General features: G+C 41.1%; 1 protein-coding gene and 1 long non-coding RNA gene across 2 annotated transcripts; both read left to right on the top strand.

The window, feature by feature from the left end:
* The first annotated feature begins 412 nt into the window (after nt 1-412).
* Nucleotides 413-4086, top strand: LOC310958530. The gene is made up of 3 exons (XR_014593545.1): nt 413-479; nt 2285-2356; nt 3883-4086. It is a non-coding gene; the product is annotated as an uncharacterized lncRNA (long non-coding RNA).
* A 451-nt stretch (nt 4087-4537) lies between these two features.
* On the top strand, nt 4538-22553 carry LOC310958933 (uncharacterized protein; the record flags this gene model as incomplete). Its single annotated transcript, XM_083930096.1, has 11 exons — nt 4538-4600; nt 13172-13306; nt 14902-15328; nt 16107-16349; nt 16516-16928; nt 20098-20869; nt 21032-21241; nt 21368-21490; nt 21743-22117; nt 22229-22369; nt 22521-22553. Exons 2-11 carry the CDS (start codon nt 13173-13175, stop codon nt 22551-22553), a joined length of 2871 nt encoding a protein of 956 aa, XP_083786222.1. The 5' UTR covers nt 4538-4600; nt 13172.
* Nucleotides 22554-22918: the final 365 nt, after the last annotated feature.

Genomic DNA, 22918 nt, shown 5'->3' with positions numbered 1-22918 from the left:
TGAAAGTTGGCATCAAATTCATAATCCTCTTAACCATTTCTGTCATCTAATTTAATCGTTTATCATTATTTAGCCATTAGACTTGGTTTGTGTCTCATCTTGTATTGAGACATTTATCATTTGAGTTTTTTAAGTTCTCATGCTCTCATTTCTCTTTGTGAATAATGTATTAAGGAAAATATTGTTTTGTTATCTGGACTGAACCTCAAGTGCTGTAATGATGAAAGCATAAAAACATTTACTGCAACAGTTCAGGTGCAGGACAACAAGAGGAGCCAAATGCAGACGTACAGAGCTGATTGAATTTCAGGCTTTTTACTGTCATCTGTGGTCAATGGACAGACTTACTGTGTATTATTTTAAATGTAAATGTGAACTGTTAACTGTGACATTTACTGTATGTGTTTTCTCCAGAATGATGAAGACACTGATCATCCTGCTCCTGCTGAGCTCAGTCAGCCTTCCTGTCATTACAGAGGGTAAATAATTAAATATAAAAGAAACCTTTATTAATTATACAGGGCTTAATTCAGCCAGTTCTCATGAATTTTTCATACAGCTATTAAAAGTAATGCAGAGTCATTTGTGACTATTCCATGTGTTTATTTTGTGGGTGTTTAACGCATAAAAAGCAGGGGATGTAGTATAAGATGGCAAATCTCCAATTAAGGAGGCAGGTCAAGGTGGTGGATGGGTCCCAAAACATGACTTTCACCCAGGTGGGTGTTTTTTTTTCCTGTTGCCGTTCATGTACTTTCACAAGGTACTAAACCAAATAACAACCTTTTTTCTAATCCAACCACCTTGGTCCAGTTCTGTTCCTCGCCGTCTCAAAGTCAACTTCTGTTCATCATTTTGTAAAATATCATTTGTCTGCAGGACTTTTCGTACAATATCATACAAACCTTTTCATGATTACAGTTAACATCCAAACTCTTGACTCTTATTCAACGTCCCCTTTTAATAAGTTAAATACACACAAAATAAGCATGTGGAATACACACAAATTATTGTTTATTACCATTGTTGTTATATGTAGGAAGGATTCATGAGAACAGCCTGAACTGGACTGGGTAGTCGGCTGTAGTTCCAGTTCTTTTTGCACTTGTATTCAGCCACAGATCAAATCAGGGAGGATCTGACGGCCAAATTCTTTCCCAGAATCACAGAAAAAAATATTTAATGTCCATTAGTGATGTCATGAACGGTTACAGGGAATAACACAGTGAATTGGACCCAAATGCAGACAAGCACACAGTGAAAGGTTTAAATGAATATTTAATAACAAAGAAACAAAACAAAACGTGACGAGACGGTCGAGGGTGGACAGGAGCAGGAACTCGGGAAACTATAACAAAAGGGAACAAAGAAACAATAGTTAACAAACAAACAAACTACTAAGAGCGAAGATTTGAACAAACAAGTTACGGGAGCCAACCGATGAGAAGTTACCACGTAAATGAGAACAACGGTCTGGCGCCGAATGTGTCCCACATATGGCTTTTTATGCAGCAGGGCAGGTCATCACTGGAACTGGATACAGCTGGGTGAAACCACGCCTCCCAGCTCCAGACAGACAAACACTGAGAGAGGAGACACATGCAGGGAACAACTGACAGAGGGAGGCAGACACAAGCACAAAAGGAAAGGGCTGGCAGAACAGGGATCCTGACAAGTGACATGTATGTTACATTGTTGTTAAGGTAAAATGTCTTTTGTTCTGTAGATCAGTGATTCTCAGCCTATTTCATTATCGATCCCCCAGAATGATTAGGTTGGTGTTTACGAACCTGTTCACCAATACGTGAAATACCAACGTTTTTTCACTACTGTTTGCACTAACAATCACAACAAACACATCACATAGAGAGGGAGAGTTCATTCTCTGCTCAGGACTCCACTACTCTGCTACATCTTTACATTTGTGTTGTGGGATCTCCTGATATACAAGTTTTAATATTTTATTAGAGCAGCTACCAAGTGACAAGAAAAGGGGTGACACTCAGCAGGTCGTTTTTCAAACCTTGGAAACCTTTGAAACGAGAGGCCTCACCATGTTATAATATTTATTTCATAAACCCCTTGGTGAGCCTGATGCCCTGGTTGAGAACCGCTGTTCTAGATGCAGGTATTGGGTTATTTGGCATCAGTCAAATCTGGTAAAACTATATATACGGTAGAGTAGTAGAGCAGATAGAATTCTGAATGTCAATACAACAGACATCAGCTCAATTACCAAACACCAAATCAAAAATAAAAGGGTAATTATAACTCTTTATTACAGAAGAAGCAGAGCTGCAGAAGAAAAGTATTTACCATCACTCCCCTGCAACATCAAGAGCCTGGAGACCACCACGTAAGACTGAGTGTACATCCATATTATGTTGGCTAAACATTTTGAGGGGCTGCTCCAACCATAAAAAAGACAACCACCCACCCACCCCCTACGTTAAATGTGCCCATAGCAGATCATTTCTCTATGCATTCATTAACATTAATAACATTAACATGTGTGCTTTGTTTGCATGTGCATGACTGATCTAATGGTTTTACGTGTTGTCTGCAGAATGAGCAGTTTCGGTTACGATGACGCAATTAAACAGCTTGTCACTATCAATTTGCAGCTGTTCAGTATTTCTAGTAGCAACCTTGAATACACTTTTAGCATTAAAAAGGAAACCCATCGGCACAGCAGTGAAATCGGTCTGTTGCTAAAGCCTTTGTCCTTTCGTGGCTCCTGGCTCCACTTTGTGGCACGGCTGCATCCTGAGACACTTAACTGCATCCACGTCGCCCTACTTTGCGTCTTTCCCTTGTGTCCTACCAACCATTGATGCATGGGGAGATGTAGGAAACCATTTGAGGAGAGAAGAAATGATTAAATATGTTTTTGGGGCAGTCTTTACCAAAGTTAGTGTCAGGACCCATTTTTTGGGGGGCGCTAATCAGCATACTAAAATGCATTACAATGCTATATGTGAATTCCTTTTCCTAATTAAAATAGAAGAGTGTTCCTTTTTCTATGCTGGTCTGTACTGCTCAGATGTCAAAACCTTGACCTGAAGAATGTGTTGATGCTCTCTGGCTGAGGTAATGTTGAGTGTGACTTCTGACTTCCTTCACTCTTGATCGTGTATATTCATGATGTATTTTTGTAAGCTTGTTTCCCAAAGAGACACCAAATGTATCTTTTTGGTCTCAAGCTGGAAAAGTTTGGGAAGTTTTAGACACATGTGCCGTCCTTTCCTCTGAAGCGTCATGTGAAGCGGTGAACGTTTCTGATGACAGTGGCAGCGATTCACAGCTGGCTCAGCTGTAGAGACTTTTGATGCTTAAACAAGATCTGTTGGTCAGTAGGTCACAGACCTGTACTATTTCCAGCACAAGTCTGAAATAGAATATTAAATTACTAAAAGTCATCATAGATAAATAAAGCCAGCAATGTCATGTATTCCATGAGAAATGGCCTGAATCTGTGATAGAAAATGAGAAATCATTTTGTACTTTCTTAGAAATCAACAGCACTGAGATTCTCTAAATAATGAATCTCAGTTTTTTATGTGACTAATGTAAAAAATCATATTAATACAATCCCATGACTTCCTACGATCCTATGGCTTAGCACAGCAATCATAAAGCACAATACTGACTTCTGAAAACCAGCTTTTTCAGACTCCCTCCCTCATTGGTTGAGAAAAGGTGAGTGTGTGCATGTGTGTTGGATTAAAGTGTGTGAACATCATGCTGCCGTCACAGGTGGGTGGGGTTTCTCACGTTGAAGAATATGTTTTTTTAAATATTTATCCCTAAGCTTGAACTCATGTTTCATTAAGTCTTACATGTTGATGACTGTGCTGCTTCTTGTGATCCTTTACCCCCCAGGATATCATCAAAAACCACAACATGGACCATTGTGGGGCTGACACAACTCACCAAAAACCTTCATCATCATCGTCATCATCATCATCATCATCATCATCATCATCATCATCATCATGATCCTTGTGATACCTTTATGTCCTCTACAAGTGAAACCCATCAACCCCACTTCCTGTCAGTTTCCATGGTGATAAGGCTGAGACTGATGATGGGTTTGCATGACAGCTTCAAATAAACACGAGTCATGCTCTTTTTCTTCTCATATTCTGATCATTTACATCTTTTATCAGCTATATTCTGAAAAAAAAACAAGCTGTGGTTTAGTTAAAGTTCACCAACCGTCACAGAGCAACAACTAAGTGCAGCTGAGAACACATAACACAAACATATCACATTAAGTCTATTTGTAATGTGAAATATTATACATGTGAAGGATTGAGTTTGGTTTCTGTGCTTTAATCCAGCTGGTTCAGTGTTACAGATGTACAGACTGAAGCTGGACTTCAGGATTGACTCTGCTCTCTGTTTATGTTTCCTTTTTAGAATGGAGTCTAATTCTGATTCATATAAGGTTTCACTGAAAGCTAGAAACCTGAGGAGAACCATAGAGTAGAAAAACATGTAGAGGGAGAGATGATGTGAGGTAATTGAGAGAGATGAAGGATGGTCAGGATATCAGGAGTTAACAGAGGTGCATCAACATAAAACATGCTACATCGAGGTAGGCTGGCTAACTTACTCATAGATAGCAACTGCTAACGTCATTTAGCGTATGCCTAGCTTGAGGCGTGTGCTTATGATATTGTAACATGCACGAAAGGGGAGAGGGGTGGCGTGTGCACGAACTGTGCCTGAAAGTCAGCTCTGAGCTGAGTGGACAGGATGACACGGGCGCTGTGGATTTTTGCAAAACAAACATCCGGCTCTAGGTGCATGTAGAGGCGTTTTTTCTTTCTAAAACCGGATGATTTAGTTTTAGATAGTGTCGGCTTCAGTGAATATGATCAAACAAATGTTGCTGACTGCAACTTTAATCGTAAGATCTTAAGTTCCATGGTGACATGCCAGCGAGAAGGACAACAAGTTAAATAAAGTCGCTAAAAGCCACCATGTGACATGGTGTCATAGGTTATGATTACTGGGAACCACTGATAAAGTAACAAACTTCTGCCATCTCCACAAGCAAACAAACTTCCACCTGCAGAACTTTCAAACAAATCTTTATTTACAATTGTCAATAGCCAGAACGGTAGGCAGGAGCTGACGGGACATTTTATTTTCCATTTTACATGTGTAGTTTGAGCCCTCAGGTTGTGACTAGATGATCGAACCGTACAGTGTGAACGCCATAAATGGTGAGCTTTGCCTTTATATCACAGACAATTTACTTCAACAGTGTGAGTTGGAATTAAGCAACATTTCAAAAATCCTACAGTGTATGCCCAGCTTTAAGCTATCCACAGGCTAACAATCAATGCTTCTGCCAATACTGATCATCAAAAGCATCAAAACTACATGGTTATGTTTAGGAAAATGTTGTGGTTTGGGTTAAAATAAGTAGGCTACGCTCAAAGAAATTCAATTGGATAGAAAGGACATTAAAGACATTTATATCAGCACAGTAAAATGGTCAGAGTGGCAGCCATATTCATGTGTTCAGTTGCCTGGCAACACACTCATTTCTGTTTAAATCAACTCGCAGCAAGTTGTTGAGGCAAAGTTTTGCAGTAAAAACGACCAAAGGGGCAGTGTATACTCGCTAAATGAGTGACTGTCATATAGCAACTAATGCTTCTACCACACACTGCTGTCACCACGGAGGAAACACATCACTATCACCAAAACAGTGACAGATTTGTTTGGCTTGTTTTCTGTGACCGGTGTGGTGTGGGGGCATGGCGGAGTTAGCAACCTAGCAAACTAGCCAACAGTCCGCTGTGTTTTCAAGTTGCATTTGCGACATAAAATGAGCACACCCACTGACACTGGGTCTAACTATCCTCTGAACCACTGCTGCTGGATCTAAAGGTCTCTCCTCCTCACTCCCTGCAGCTTTGGAGAACATTTACCGACCTGCAAGAGTTGCGTTGGTCCCTTCTCTTTCAAGTATGGACAACTAACAATAATCATGTACTAGTTAACCAAATGAATCAATCTATCCAATTTAATTTATATGGATACGTTTGTTATGTAAGTTTCATTATCACATGGGACCTCACACAAACCCTTGGGTGGAAGTCCCATGTGTGTATAACCCAACTATCCACCCGACCTCCTCCCTGAGCAGAGTTTGAGGCTTGTTACGTCACCTAACTTCTGGACAACTTGCTGTCAGTTGAAAGCCCAGTGTGTGTCATACAGATGCTAGAGGATGCCAGAAATGCTTCATATCAATGTTTCTATGGTTTGCAGAAACTTACAATGCTAAATAAAACCTCTGGCAACTAGGTTGCCGCTCACATTCACATTTAACTCAATTCAATTGAATTTATAGTGTCAAATCATGACAAAAGTCTATAGGCTCCATGGTAGATGGCCATCTGACTTGACTGGTTTGATCATTCCCATTCATTGGTTGCAAACAGATACATTCCGTTCACTGTTCACCAAAAACATGATGAATAGAAATTGCTCTTTTAGCACATTCATTGCACAACACTGAACATAAATAAATATATTATTATATTTATTGTTGGAAGTATATTCATGAAATGTATGTCTTTTTGACATTTAAAGTGCAATTCCGGCGCAAAATCATCCCATGGTCTTTTTCGGCACTAACATACATCCAATAAGCCTTTGAGACAGTTGTTTTTGTGTAACAACTATTAACAGAGAAATCTGAGAGAGTCGCTAACAGTCGGACGTTGCTAACACTGATTAGCTCGGGCAGTACGGTGAAGGCATTAAAACGTCTTTTTTAACCACTAATACTGCTCAAAATAACACCAAACCTCTGCAGCACCATGAGAAGAGTCCTTACACAGAAAACAAAGCACCAACAACGTAGTTAGTGAACCTGGAGTTTATTAAAAGAGTGTTTTAAAGACTTACCTACTGGCCCCTGTACCAGCTCCTCTCATAGTAAAGTCTGTTCAAGTGGATTACCAAAGTCAATCCAAAAGGAAGGAGCCCATTGGTGCTTTATTTTCTGTGTAAGGACTCTTCTCATGCTGCTCCAGAGGTTTGTGTTATTTTGAGCAGTATTAGTGGTTAAAAAAGACGTTTGAATGCCTTCACCGTACTGCCCCAAGCTAATCAGTGTTAGCCACGTCTGACTGTTAGTGACTCTCCGGGATATGTCCGTTAATAGTTGACACGACAAAAACTGTCTCGATGTCTTATTTGATGTATGTAACTACTGAAAAAGACCATGGGATGATTTTGCACTGGAATTACCCCTTAAGCATGTAAAAATATAATAAAGGTCTTACAGTGGGTCCTTGCAGAGTGGTTGATGTAAAAATAGTAGTGAAGCCTGGACTGCAGCTTAGATTGACCTGCTGCAGTTTTCTGTCATCAGCAGCAGAGTGACCGGAGGATCCTGTTACAGGGAGAGGCTTTCCTGCTTCTGAGTGACCGAACAGAAAACTGACCTGTGAACAGCAGCACTAACTGCGCTCCTGCTTAAGTATGTGTTATGTTCTAATAACATGGTCACACTGCGATACATGGGGTTTGCTGTATGTTGTTAAATAGGGGTTAAGGGACCTTTAAGAGACTTATGGGATGTTACGTGACGCGAGAGGCACGTGAAAACGGTAAACAAGGAAGTCATGTATGTAGACATGAGGCTGAAGTAAAAAGGCAGTTGATGTTCTGAAGCGAAACGTCTGTGCGTGTCAGTCTTTCACACACAACAGTATGTATCAAGGAAGTTCAGAATGTCACATTAGCCTGTATTTGGTTTACTTGTTCTTTTCTGTTCAGAGACACAATTACACCAAGAGGTGAAATCTGAAAGAAAAAAAATCTGAAAATCACATGGAGTGGCAGGTAACTCATTCACTGGCCAGTTTTTGTGATGTTATCCTGCATAATTAGCCCCACACAGACACGTCAGGGAAGATCCAAACCATTCATTGTGCTGAGTCACGCTGCACTCCCCTGAGTGTGTGGCTTTATTTATCATCTCTGTCGGTCATGAAGAAATAGTTGTTTACAAGCGTTATTAGTCCTCAGCTGGACCTCATGTGCCCTCTTTATGATAGCCAGGTATAAAAAGGGTGTTTTGACGGATGGTCTGCCGGCTGCGATGGCCGAGTGGTTAAGGCGTTGGACTTGAAATCCAATGGGATCTTCCCGCGCAGGTTCGAACCCTGCTCGCAGCGTTTTAGCAATCTCCCAGCATGAGATCAATAAAGTATTTCTGTTCTATAAGGAGGGGAAATGGTTTCTGTGAAACTAGGATTTGTTTTGTCCATCATTTCTATTAGTAATGATAATATTGTACTCACTGAGTTAATAGATGAGAACGGTGAACTTACTACAAAGAATTTAGATGAGGAGGAAACAATGTCATGTGACCAAATGTATCCAACAGGTCATCCAGATGATCTAAACCTCAAACTAGTACCTTGGATTAGGCCGTATAGAATTGACAGCCAACCCTACTTCATTACAGGTGCACAAGAAAAGCCTATAAAGGGAAAAGAAAAGTAGTTTGCATACTAAATATTGCAAAATAGGGAACGACTCGCTATCGTTCGCAATAGTCAACATTTTTGTGACCAAAAATGTGGAGGATCTGTAGGATAAACAATATCCACAGCACTACCTGACTGGCTACACATCATGAGTAACCGCCTACTGAAGCCAGATTTCATCGTTGTGATAGCACCCCAACCATGGAAGTCATGAATCTATACAGGTGTGTTGCTCATCCTATAGGTATACTGTAATTATACAGTATAAGTATCAGTAGATCAAAATTCACGAGTTCAAAGATGGGTGTGGTCTAAGCAAGGTGCCAGAAGTTTGAAAAAGGCCATTGGCAAACCACTTTATTTCATGGCTGGTGTGATCCAGGATCCCATCGCATGATTGTCTCCCGTTACACATCATCTCAGGTTGATTCGCGTCAGCTCGACGGGGTACACTGCTGTCCTATTTCCCACATGCATCAACAATTTTATCATAAGAGCTTTAAAGATTGACATGTTCCATTTACCGTACCTCTGTCTGTATGACACGTGTGCTACAGGATGTGATGTGATGCTCCAGGACACTCCCATGTGTGCTGTAATAAAGTCAATGGCTGGGGGTCGTCACTCCTGTTTGACAATAACTGAAAGACGTGCACTTAGGGGTCCACAGCTGTAGTTTCTGACATCTGTAGTTTCTGACTTTACAAATAGATGTTTCTCACTAAAGACCACCTTGGGAGTCATAGTTGAATTCTCTCCTTCAGTTTTTATATCCCCGGTTTGTACCTTTGTCCCTGTATCTATTTGACTCTACTGAGGATTTGATCAGATATATCTCATGTCAGTCAAGTGTCTGTCTGTGTGTCTGTCTATGAGAATATAAAGTAGACTTTTACTGCAGGAGCCTTGTATGGCCACAGCTCTAATAACTGCTACACAATCTGCTCACTGATTGGCTGGTTGCCAGGGGAGTATTGTCCTGAGGCGGAGCTTTGATTTGGATCATTGTCAAAGTAATGTACATTCACTGCTGTGAAGAATGACCTTGGTTAGCACACTGCCGTGGTTTCTTGTTGATGTTGTTGCACCTGTTGCGTAAAGATTGATTTCACTTCCATGTTTTCATCCAATTCAAGTCACTTCTCAGCATTCCCAGGCTGCCGGCTGCTCTCCTTGCCTCACCCTGACACTAAATTTAGCCCATGCAGCTCTGGATCTTTTAACGTATGATGTAAAAATAGAAAGGAGGGAAGCCTACACACCACACAGCAGATATACAGGGCAGACTGAGTGTAAGCTGATAAAAGTTAACTGCTCAAACTGTCTTAAGGCATACAGACAGACAGACAGACAGACTGACAGACAGGCAAGCAGAGAGAGACAGGTGCCTTCGGTAGTAACTGTAAAGATCAGAGACAGACAGGCCCAGAGATAGAGACAGACAGACAGACAGACCGACAGTGTTCACATACTGTAGTTCACTTTAATTTAAACTGTTATTGGTTACAGCAGGGGATGTAAACAGACAGACAGGCAGACTGAGAGAGAGACAGAAAGAATCAGGTAAGTCAGGACTGATTTACTCATTTCTTTTAATTTATAGAAAAAAAAAGTTTTTTGTTTGTTTAAAGATACAATCTGTAATATTTCTATCTAGTTAATAGTCTGTTGAGTTCCTATCTGTCAAATAGTGAGTTAAAACAATGGTGATTGATCATATGACCCACTAATGAAAGTACTTGTACAGTACTCGCTACTTTGCTGAGTTTTCCAATCTACCTGTCTGTGGCGACATTCCCTCCCTAAATGCAAATGCTCCGCAGAGTAAGTGACGCTGTTAGATGGATGGATTGATGGGTAGACGGACACTAAGTCAAACCCCCAGCCAATGGGCAACCGAGCAACTATGCTAGCATTCTTTCTGCTAAGCTAAGCTAAACATAAGTTGGAAAGCTTATGCTATAATGAAAGGAACATTCCAATATCTCAGAAAATAACCTTCCTGATTGACTTTTCCACAGCCCGATAAGAAGATGGATATTCATTCGATCCAGTACAGAAAGGGCTCCTAGATGTGTTCGGACAGAACAACAATCCACCATCCAACAACTCTGATTGTGTTTTAAAGTTTGTGTATCTCCGGAGCAGAGACTACTTATAATCTATCCATAGTTGTAAGCAACACACTAGATGTTGAAGCCACTGTTATTCTATTCTCAGCAGTTTTCCTGTGCAGGGGCCTGAAGCCTGAGCTCATTTCCTAATGTTGAGTCATGGCTATTTGGATAAGTCCGCCTCATTATCCACACAGACACTGCTAAGTCCCAGAGTCCAGACAGACAGGGATTAAAGTCTGCGACATTTACACAGCGTTCTCTAAAACACTTTGGATTCTATTACTTTCATTCTATTCTACATTATAGTAGTTGTTTATAGGACCAGTCAGATGTTTTTCATAATTATTTCAGCTTATTAACTATAGATAGTTCCATCCATCACTTTTTTAGATGGATTTCCATTGGTTTCACTTCATTTCTATAAAGAAATCCACTAATTCATCACTGTCAATGTTTCATCGTCTGTGCTTGGTAGTATGTTAAAGAGCAGGAATGGTTTTGCCGATGTGTTCAAAGACATCCTGACATCGGGAGATTCAAGTCAAATGAGAAACCACCAAAGACACATTGTCATTTTCACAGCAGCCATGATTGTTTCTCCGACTGAAATATTTACAAAACTATAAATTTCCATATTAAATTAAAATAAGGCTGGATGTTTATGAAATGTAGATGTTTTCTTATAAAACTGAGTTGACAGAAATAAGAAAGATGAATAATAATGTAATATTAATGACATTTCTTTTTTTAATGCTCAAACCCACCAACAGAAGCAGTATCTCCATCTTTACAGACTAAGTGCACTGGTGTTTTCCGGTTGTTGTTGCTGCTTGAAGCACGCTGCTGGCCTGTGTTTAATTATAGAGTGACGCCTGTCGTGTTGTGTCACGGTTTGAGCAGTCAGTCTTCAACAAGACACTGCACTGAGACCTGGACCAAAACTGGACTAATACATTCATCTGTCTGTCTTGCATAGGTATGAACACCAGAGCTCATTAATTCTGCAAACGTAATGTTATGTCTGTCTGTGTGCTCTTTATATGCTGACTAAGGAACCGGGAAGTTACGCTGGTCAGGAAAAAAGACGTATGACACATGCCTTCAACTGCCCTTGCAAGAAGAGCAGTTTCATAACATTTATTGTTATCTATATACTTAGACCAAAGGGAATTCACTGTTTTTCATGTAAAACATCAACACTTTAATAACCGTAAATGCAGGTATGATGTTCACTGTGACGTAGAGTTGTAATGATTATACAGTAATTCAATCGAGGCTCTAGGAAGCTGTGATTGATTTATTTTTTGACTTGATTTCATAGACCATCGGTTCTCAATCGGTTTCGTGTCAAGGACTCTTAAGTTGATACACATTATGTCATGAACCTCCATCTGATAAGATTTTGCTTCAGGTACCTCCATCTGAAACACTTTATATATGATTAAAGCCAGAAAGCTATAGAAATACTCACAATGTTTGTTTAGAATAACTACCAGTTAGAAAACCCCAGCATCCTGTACAAACAATTCAATGTCTTGGAGTAAACAGGGGTAAGATCTGGATATACTCTCATCTCAATCATCTAAGACGCATGTTTGATGCTTTCATATCTCATTAATAACAACACTTTCATTAACATAAGGTTGGAGACCTAATGTACCTGTACTGTATGGACCCACACCACACAGTACTAAAAGTTAGTCCACCTAGTTAGAAGATGTTGAGATTTAGTTTATCAAGGAAGCTAGCAAAGCCGAGGGCTGGGCCACAACATTAAACTATTTGGATATTTGATCGTTGGGTATGTATTAGTTCTTCAACTTTGGTTTATTTGGTATACTTTTTGGATATTAATTCAATGAAGATAAACACTGTTTATGTCCCACGCTTAATGCCATTGCACAAGGAGTTGGCCAGCTCTTTCCTTTATGCTCAGAACAGCCCTATTTCACTCATCTCTGAAATGAACATCAATCAACAGCTGTCTACTTGGAAGTGATTGCTGTCTATTATTGTCAACTACAGTTGAGATAACTGACTTACTCACATTGAGCTAATTTCTTAAATAGGGAAAATAAACATTTCCCTATTTTTCTGGGGTATTGGCAGAATGAATAATGGAAATATTTGTTAGTTGCAGTAGGAGTTGTCCTGTAGTCTGGCTCACCTACAGTGCTGGGAGAAAACCTGACATCCTGGGCTATCAGGTTACATCCGCTTAGACAAGACGGTTGTGGTTAAAAGAAAAACAAACACGCCACAGTGTTTTTTCCCCCTATACCAAAATGATAAGCCCGTGTACCCAGACACGGATGCAGAGTCCGGTCTGGGAATGTGAGACTTACTGTGATGGAATACTTAAAGATGTCTGATGTCTCCAAGAGTTGATGCCTGTAGTGTAGTAAAATTTACAACTGACCATCAAGTCTCAGATGTCAGCACTTGAATATCCCACAAACAGCCACAGAGAGATACATTACACTGTATACACTGATACACACTACTCTATTTGTGTGTGTCTTCTCACAGGATGTTGTCAAAAAAGGAGGAGCGGAGGTCATTCGGCAATGGGCGGCTGAGAGACCAATGGGAGAAGCAAGCTCAGAGCATCGCAGACCAGAACCAACAGGAGGCCGAATGGAAGAAGAAAAGTTCCCAAAAAATGTGAGAATACCATGGGCAGAAATACATGTCACTAGAAACTGAACTTGAATTTAAATCCCTCTTGAATGCACAACTTGAATTATTGCATTGAAAAATGTATCTGAATAGGTAAATATGAAATTGAATTAATTTTATTTAGATTCTGATTTATTAGTTCGTTGAATTCCAATAAACCTGAAAGTGAATGTAATATGATGAGACTGAATTCAGTCGCCCTGACACCGTATTTTGATTCTCACTGAAAATCCATCTCTCTATATACTCAAGTTAAGTTCCCACAATTAAAATTAAGTTCTTGCAAGGTCTTTCAATTTCAGTTTACTGAGGAGGAGCAAACAAGTGCAGATTCACAGAACGCCAGTCTGTACATTTATCACAAGTACCACACACAAATGAGCACAAGAATGATCTACCTCTAACATGGGGTACAGCTTGCAGTGCTGCTGCCAGATGATGAGATTGTGGAGCAGCTTGACCAATGAAAAATTAAAATAAAATAAAAAGATTTGATTAAAAGAATATTTGTAATGTTTGTAAGAGTGTGAGAAAAGCAAGCACAGTTTTTTTTAAGAGGTAGCTAAAAGTAATGAATCAATGGAACAAATTGCTAAAAGTAATGACTTAACAGTTCAACTTACCAGCTAAGAGAGTCTCTGTACATCATAAATAAGTCATAGAGGACAGTCTGTATATGTAAAGTGTTTTGAGATCACTTTGTAATGATTTGGCACTTTAAATAGAAATTGAATTGAATTAAATTAAAAGTAATGGATAAATGGTTGTAACAGTTAGCATCACTGTAGCTCAATAGTAGTATGATTGCTGACCAAACCAACCTAAATATTGACAGCTTAATTTTATGAAAAAAATAACAATATCCACTGTTATATGTACATTTGGAACATACATTGGGAATCAACCAATTCATCTGATGGAGCTGTGGGGGTACCTCAGACTAAGAGTAGGCACACGCTCCAGTCCCTCCACCTCACTCCCTGCCATGATGAGACTAACTCCCCGGGAGGAGAGAGGATAGAAGCTCCAGAGACAGACCTTCAATTAGCAGTTGTAGGGACTCAAATTCAGCCAGTTCAAACCCAGGTCTAATCTTTGCAACTGCAGGTACAGAAAGTTTGTTGACCAGTGGAGGGTCAGATTGGTCTGGATTAGCAAAGTTTCTGTTGCTGAAACAAGTAAGACCCAGCATAGAGTTGTTACAGCTGCTAACTGAAGGTGGGATTTCTGCCACTTTGGATTTTGTGTCCAGTAAACACACAATCTAAACCATAGACGGTTAAGATGGACAGCTTGACAGCTCTGTGAAAGTCCAGCTAAAACATCTAGATCGCCCCCTGGTGGCTGTTGCAGTACAGGTCATAACCCCAAACCTCTCCATGTTAGTGAAAATGACACGGGTGAAACTAAAAAACATTCACTACTATATACCGTATACACACATGTGAAACTAATACTGTTAACTTTGGCTCCAGTCCAATGACGGTGGCACTTGAGATAAATCAGGACTTGTCTGTACTGTTTACTCATTATGACAATATGACATTGATTTGATTTAATGGTTTTTTCTACATATGCAGATCCTTCTCGAAGTGGAATTATCACTGGTCGCTCGTTTCCAACGGAGACTTCAAGAATCTCACCAGCGGCGCAAATGAAGAGGAAAAAAACAAGCCGAAAATCAAATTTAAAGTCGTCCCTCCTCCTCCCAAACCCAAACATGAGCCTGCTCCTCCTAAGCCTCCACCCAAGAGAACAGCTTCACCCAAACTTCAGAGACTCAAACGCAAGGTTGAAGTGGATGTGTTCAGGTTGTGCTGGGGAGACTCATGGAAGAGCCTAAAGCCTCCAAAGTATCTTTACCTGAAGGCCAAAGAGACTAAAACCAAAATCCCAGGATTCACAACCATAGAGCTGACTAACAACAGGATGTACAAACCAAAGGGCTACGGATCAGAGGCCGACTGGGCGTTTCCTGCTGATAACTGGAGTCACTCCTGGAAACAGGTACTGAGACAGACACAAACTGACTGCTTCACATTACAAGACACTAGAACCCAGACCATTGGAAGGTCATACTGTGGTCAAAGTAAGGGAAGATGTAGTCCAGCTTACCAGATGTACAGTGCTGTGATAAATCGTGACGAGTTGTGCCGGATGTCAGTCATCCTCCTCCACTTCTGGTAAAAATGTTGTAGTCTTAGGTCTAGGTCAGGGGTGGGCCAGGACCGGAATTGCCCACCCCTGGTCTAGGTGTTTAATTTTTGTTTTTTAAAATAAAAGTATAGAAATTAAAATGAGAAATTACAACCTGTGACTGTGGCATCATGCTTTACAGTTGTTGTTTTTTTGGTGATATTCCATCATACATAACATTTTGAGACAATATCCTTCAACATCGCACAAAAAAGTTAATTTAGTCTTTAGTTATTTCGGCTTAAACTTGAATTGAAATTCAAATGTTTTTCCCAGTGTGAATGCACTACAGATTCAATAGTACTAATAGTAATAATATGCAAAAGAATTGGGACATAGATCTTGAGTTTCTAGAATAGCTGCTATGTCTTTTCCAGATTAGAATTTTGGTAACCAAAACCAGTGGCAGCCAAGCAGGTGGTGCGTTTGTCCACTCAGGAGTAGGAAGGTCCATGTTGATGTCTGTGTGTTGGAAAGGGCTGTCAATCATATTTCCCTAGATCATTAGAGAAGAGACAACTCTTTGATAGACGCAAAGTGATCAATCGACATTTTGCAAGTCTGTTATCTTCATTGTTCCATTGTCCAGGTGAAGAGCCCTGCCCAGTTGGAGCACACTGAGGAGAGACAGTTCCAGTGGGAGATTTTGTTTGAAAAAAAACTGGTTTGTAAAGCTGAGATATTAGTATTTACTCTTCCTGTCTGGGCTGGTACTTGGAAGTTCATAAACTTTGCATTCAGACAGGAGAAAAAGTACTGGGATCGTATCTGGCCTGATTACCAACAAAACGTCAGCGACAAGTTTGAGAAAGTACAACAACTGGAGGAGCAGGTAGGGATCAACGTCATTACAGTCAGTGTTTTATTGTTGTCTTTTGCTCTTTCAGCTTGTACATATAGAAGCAAATGTGAAAATACTGTCACATGTCAGGTCAGAAGTCAGATGCTACATGACAATTTTATTCTTGTCATCAAAAATGTTTGTTGTGATCCAACAGGAGGAGCCCTCAGGCTGGGAGAATTCATGGAAACTGTCTGGACACAAGGAGAATGAAGACAAAGAAATGAATGAAGATGACGAGGATGAAGGAGTAGAGGAGGAGGAGGAGGAGGAGGAAGAAGAGGAGGAGGAGGAAGAAGAGGAGGAGGAGGACGATGAGGATTATGAAGATGGTGAAGAGGAGGAAGAGGAGGAGAAGGATGAAGATGAAGATGGCGAGGAGAATGAGGAAGAGGAGGAGGATTATGAAGATGGGGACAAAGAAAGGGAAACCACAGTGATGACGAGGATAAACGATGTGTTCATGCCCGGCTGGAGTGACTCCTGGCTGCTCTCTGCAGCTCCTCTGGGGAATCAAGAAGAACAGGACAAGAACTGGAGGTCCTGCTGGGGATACAGGCAGCAGATCAGGTGGGTTGGTGCTCAGTGTCCCATACCTTATGTGCGGCACGATGTGTGGTGGTTAGCACTTTCGCCTCACAGCAAGAGTGTTCCTGGCTGGGGCTCCTCTGTGTGGAGTTTGCATGTTCTCCCTGTGTCTGCGTGGGATCTTGCTGGGTTCTCCAGTCCAAAGACATGCAGGTGTTAGGTTCATTGATGACTCTAAATTGCCTGTAGGTGTGAATGTTGTTGTGAATGTGAATGGTTGTTTGTCTCTATGTACCCTGTGATAGACGGCGTCCTGTCCAGGGTGTACCCCACCTCACACCCGATGTCAGCTGGGATCGGCTCCAGCCCCCCATGGCCCCAATAGGGGTCATAGATTTGTTTGAAACATTCACAGATTTACAAAAGTGGTTTGGTTTCAATTGAAACAAAACTACTTGGCTAGGTTCAGGAAAAGATCATGGTTTTAAATAAGTACGCTCATTACGTTGTCTTTTATACTATTTACAAACCAGATGATGAACAGCCTGAGATATCTTGCAATTTACACAATATGTCTCAGTTTTCAACTGCATTCTGGTCAGGATGGAACTGAGTCTGATAGCAGCGCTGAATATTATAGTTCCTTGAGAAGTGATGACAACACACGAACCACACTGGCTTCCCATTTACTTCTTAATTGTTTTAGAAAACCTGACACTGTGTGTCCACTTTTCCTCAATTTGACAGACATTCTCCACCAGAGGCTCTCGCATGAACCGTAGCCTATGCTTGACAGTGCGTAGGCTGTTCATAAGCACAGGGCCTGTTAATCGCGTTAGGACAGCGTGACCCCAAGGGGACAAATAGGAATAGTGAAAAATTGGAATTAATAAATTAAGTCATCCAGTGGGTGCAGTGTTGTCAAGAAACTAAGAAAATGTACTTAGTGCACTTATGTACAGTTATGAGGTATTTGCACTTGATACTTGATACATTCCATTTTATGCTACTTTATACTTTTACTCAATATTTATAATTCAATGTTGAAACAGGCAATTGCTAATAGTTTTGTACTCTTACTTCCTACTTTCTTCCAATATTTAGAGCAGGTGATTGGGATTGGTTCTGGTCCTAGGGCTATATGCATGACTGACTGGGAGAGAGAGAGAGAGAGAGAGAGAGAGAGAGAGAGAGAGAGAGAGAGAGAGAGAGAGAGAGAGAGAGAGAGAAGAAACTAACAAACAGAAGACCAAACAAAGGCTACAGTCAAAGTAAAGACAAAGACAAAGAGACAAAATGACAAAGCAAAAGCTCAGAAAATTAAATTAGTGTAACAGGGAGAAGGATGTACAAAGACCTGGAAAATTAAAAAAAATGAAGCAGGATTAGTAGCACTTCCATAAATGTTATTCATTGCCACTAAAAATAAAAATGTAGCAAAATGTAGAGTAAATAGAGTCAAAAGAATAAAAAGAGAAATAAAACGTGTGCCTACAAAAGTTATGAGTACACTAACACTAATTAAAACTATCAGGGCTCTGTATTTGAGAAGTGATTAAGTATCAAAATGCGCTCTCTAAGTTCTTACAGTGCATTTTCACCTGTTTATTACCAAAATAAATAGTTAACAGATGTCCTAATACTGACGGAAATACACAAAATCACATAAGGTAGCATTTTTTTGTCAAGATAGCATAAATAAAAAACGTTTTAGCATGTGCGCTAACCTTAGCGCCTTATTGATAGTTAACATACGACCTCCGTGGCATTCCCAACTGAGTTGTAACTTAAACGTCAAACTGAACTAACTTAGTTACACATGATTTGCAGACAATCACCATGATAGCTCACGCACAAAACACAACATAACAACATAAATTGAGTACACAAACGTGACGGACTTACCAATGCTACGACGTTCAGTGAAACGTGAATGCCACGCCTCCTTCTGGCGCATCACATTTTGATTGGTGTCAAAGGGTAGACGATGACGACATACCCAACACACCGTTTATTGTAGTTATGTATACGACCGCTAAACTCGAAACGTGCCTATGGGTCGTAATAAGCTCCTTGATCAAACGTTTTTGGGTGGAGGACAGGCTGCTTACATTGGAATGAGTTGAAAGCCCCCTGCGTCGGGTTTGTATGTTTAAGGAGCGCTCCTCGAGCTTCAAATATCGCCGCGGACGGGCTTACATTGGAATGAGTTAAAAGCCCCCTGCGTCCGGTTTATACGTTTAAGGAGCGTCCTGAGCTTCAAATATGGACTTTTAAGGAGCGTCCTGAGCTTCAAATATGGACTTTTAAGGAGCGTCCTGAGCTTCAAATATGGACTTTTAAGGAGCGTCCTGAGCTTCAAATATGGACTTTTAAGGAGCGTCCTGAGCTTCAAATATGGACTTTTAAGGAGCGTCCTGAGCTTCAAATATGGACTTTTAAGGAGCGCTCCTCGAGCTTCAAATATCGCCGCGGACGGGCTTACATTGGAATGAGTTAAAAGCCCCCTGCGTCCGGTTTATACGTTTAAGGAGCGTCCTGAGCTTCAAATATGGACTTTTAAGGAGCGTCCTGAGCTTCAAATATGGACTTTTAAGGAGCGTCCTGAGCTTCAAATATGGACTTTTAAGGAGAGCCCTGAGCTTCAAATATCACCGCGGACGGGCTTACATTGGAATGAGTTGAAAGCTCCCTGCGTCGGGTTTGTACGTTTAAGGAGACCTTTTTAGTCAGTAACTAACGCCAAAGGCCCCTGACCAATCGTCAGTTTTTGACGCGTTGGTTGTGAGACTGTGTTGCACCCAATAGAAAACAGTGTGGCTCATTGATGTGTTTTTAACAATAATGTAGCTCTATGTCACAAAGGAAGGATATATATCAATACATTATAACTGGTTTGGTTTACTCATGGGATTTGTTCACAATAAGATTTGATTAATTATTTTTTATATATATATAGTAATATATTTATTACTGGAGGGCAAGGCAAAGATGATTCTAAATATTCTAAAACTTTGCATCAATCTTCAGTCCATGTATACATGCTGTATATATTACTGAACATCAAGTAATCTCACATAAACAGATAAGCACCATTATATTATGGTACATTACTCCTCCTTCCTTAGGTAAGTAGTATATACTCAAATGTTTTACCATTCCTCACACTGATATGAACAAAATAAACTACAAACTACAACTGTATCCACAGGTGGTGTAAGGCTTCACTGGAGTCCAATCACCATCACAGCGCACTGATGATCGAGAGACGCAAAGCCACAAACCTTCTCCTCACTTCACAGCTCGATGGTGAGGTCATAGACAGCACTGAGTGGATGGAGGCCTGGAAGATTCCTAAAGGATGGATCGAACTAGAAGAGGATGAGCTGGAAGAGACACAGGAGGAGGGAGAAGTGGAGGAGATGGATGAAACAGAGAAGATGGAGAAGGAGGAGGAGGAGGAGGATGAAGGAGTGGACAATGAGGAGGATGCAGAAGTAGATGAGGAGGAGGACAAGGACGAAGGTGTAGATGAGGTGGAGGAGATGGAAGATGTCGACAAAAACGAAGACAAAGATGGAGACAAGGAGGACAGGAACAAAGAAATCCACAAAGAGAAGGAAGACAAAGAAATGAACAAGAAGGATGAGGAGGATGAAGGAGTAGATGAGGAGGAGGAAGAAGAGGATGGTGATGATGATGATGATGATGATGATGATGATGATGATGATGAAGAATTTAATATTGAGAAGAAGGACAATGAAGTACACAAGGAGGAAATTATAAACAAGGAAGATAAAGAGGAGGACAGTGAGGAAGAAGATGAAGACAGGGAGGAGGAGGAGGAGGAGGAGGAGGAGGAGGAGGAGGAGGAGGAGGAGAAAGAAGAAAAGGAGAAGCTTGATGACATGGAAGTGCATGAGGATAAGGACCTAGAAGGCAAGGAGGATGAAGAGGAAGAACACGAAGAAAGGGACGAAAAAGTCCGCAAGGAGGAGAACAAAATAAACCAAAATGATGAAGAGGAGGAGGAGGAGGACGAGGAGGAGGAGGAGGAGGAGGAGGAAGAAGACAAAGATGCCGAGGAAGATGAGAAGGAAAAGGAAGAAGTTCATGAGGGGGAGGACAAAAAAGCAAACAAAAAGGACGAGAAGGATAAAGTAGTTAAGGAGAAGGATGACGAAGAAAAGGATGAGAACAAGGACAAAAACATTGAGAAGGTGGAAGAGGAAGACAAAGATGTAGACAAGGAAAAGGAGGATGAAGAAGTAGACAGTGAGGAGGAGGAGGAGGATGAGGAGGATGAAGAAGTTAATGAAAAGGGGGAGGGAGTAAAGGAGGAGGAGAAAAAAGATGTAAGTAACGAGGGCAAGGATAAAGAAGCAGACAAGGAGGATGAGGAGGATGAGGAGGAGGAGGAGGATGAGGAGGATGAGGAGGATGAGGATGAAGAAGTTAATGATAAGGGGGAGGGAGTAAAGGAGGAGGAGAAGGAGGAAAAAGACTTAGGCAACAAGGGCAAGGATAAAGAAGCAGACGAGGAGGATGAGGAGGATGAGGAGGATGAGAATGAAGAAGTTAATGAAAAGGAGGAGGAAAAAGATGTAGGCAAGGAGGACAAGGACAAAGAAGCAGACGAGGAGGAGGAAGAGGAGGAGAAGGAGGATGAGGATGAAGAAGTTAATGAAAAGGAGGAGGAGGGAGTAAAGGTGAAGGAGGAAAAAGATGTAGGCAAGGAGGACAAGGACAAAGAAGCAGAAAAGGAGGAGGAAGAGGAGGAGGAAGAGGAGGAGGAGGAGGAGGAGGAGGAGGAGGAGGATGAAGAAGTTAATGAAAAGAAGGAGGAAGTAAAGCAGGATGAGGAAAAAGATGTAGGCAAGGAGGACAAGGACATAGAAGCAGACGAGGAGGAGGAGGAGGAGGAGGAGGAGGAGGACGACGACGACAAAGTAGACAGGGAGGTGAAAAATGAAGAAGTAGATAAAGACGAGGATGAAGAAGAAGAGGACAAAAAAGTAGACAATGAGGAGGAGGGTGAAGAAGTAGACGAGGAGGAAGAGGAGAACGACGACCATGAGGAAGTAGACGAGAAAGAGGAGGACGACAAAGTAGAGGAGGTAAAGAAACCAATCAAACGCAAACCTAATGTCCCACTCCATCTGCAGTTCCATAAACTGAACGCCTCCTTCTCCTCCTGGAAGCAGTCATCCATGGTGGCGGTAGCTCACAGAGTAGGAGATGAAAATGAGGATGAGGAGGAGGAGGAGGAGGAGGAGGAGGATGAGGAGGAGGCAGAGGAGTGGAAGGCATGGAAAGAGTCGTGGAGGATCTGTCGCTGGAAGAAGCCGGACGAGGACGAGGTGGTTTGCTTCTCCACCAAGCACCGGAGTCAGAGGTACATGGGTCTGATGCATGAGGAGGACGGTATGCCAAAGGATGAATGGACTCTCAGCTGGAGGATGAACACGGCTCGAGCAAAGGATGTAGACACTACAGAAGAAGAAGAAGAAGAAGAAGAAGAGGAGGAGGAGGAGGAGGAGGAGGAGGAGGAGGAGGAGGAGGAGGAAGAAGAAGACGAAAGTTGATTGTTTTTTGATAGCTCAAACATTATGTCTGATCAATGTTTGATCCCAGGGAGGATGGGAGATAGGAGAGTTCTGGTTCTGAATGTGTTCAAAACCAAAAGCTTCTTGTCGTCTACCTGTGTTTTTTCCATGCATCACCCTACAAAAGTCCAGCAACATGAGCGCCCAAGACCCCAAAGAATGGTTAAATTCAGGTTAAAATAAGAACGTTTGAACTACTTGGTTTGGTTTAGGCAACAAAACTACTTGGCTAGGTTCAGGAAAGGAGTCTGTGTTCAAATAAGTTTGTTTGTTATTTAACTTACATACATGACAAATGCTGAGCAAGTAACCTAACAAACCTATTTGAACACAAACCACAATCCTATCCTAAACCTTACCAAGTAGTTCAGACATTCTTGTTTTAAAGTTGTACTCCATAATATTTGACATATGTGGTTTCTAGCC

This window comes from Echiichthys vipera (assembly GCF_963691815.1).
Source record: "Echiichthys vipera genome assembly, chromosome: 16".
Taxonomy (NCBI): domain Eukaryota; kingdom Metazoa; phylum Chordata; class Actinopteri; order Perciformes; family Trachinidae; genus Echiichthys; species Echiichthys vipera.
The sequence above is the reverse complement of the archived record's forward strand: the minus strand, read 5'-3'. Positions and strand labels throughout refer to the sequence as shown.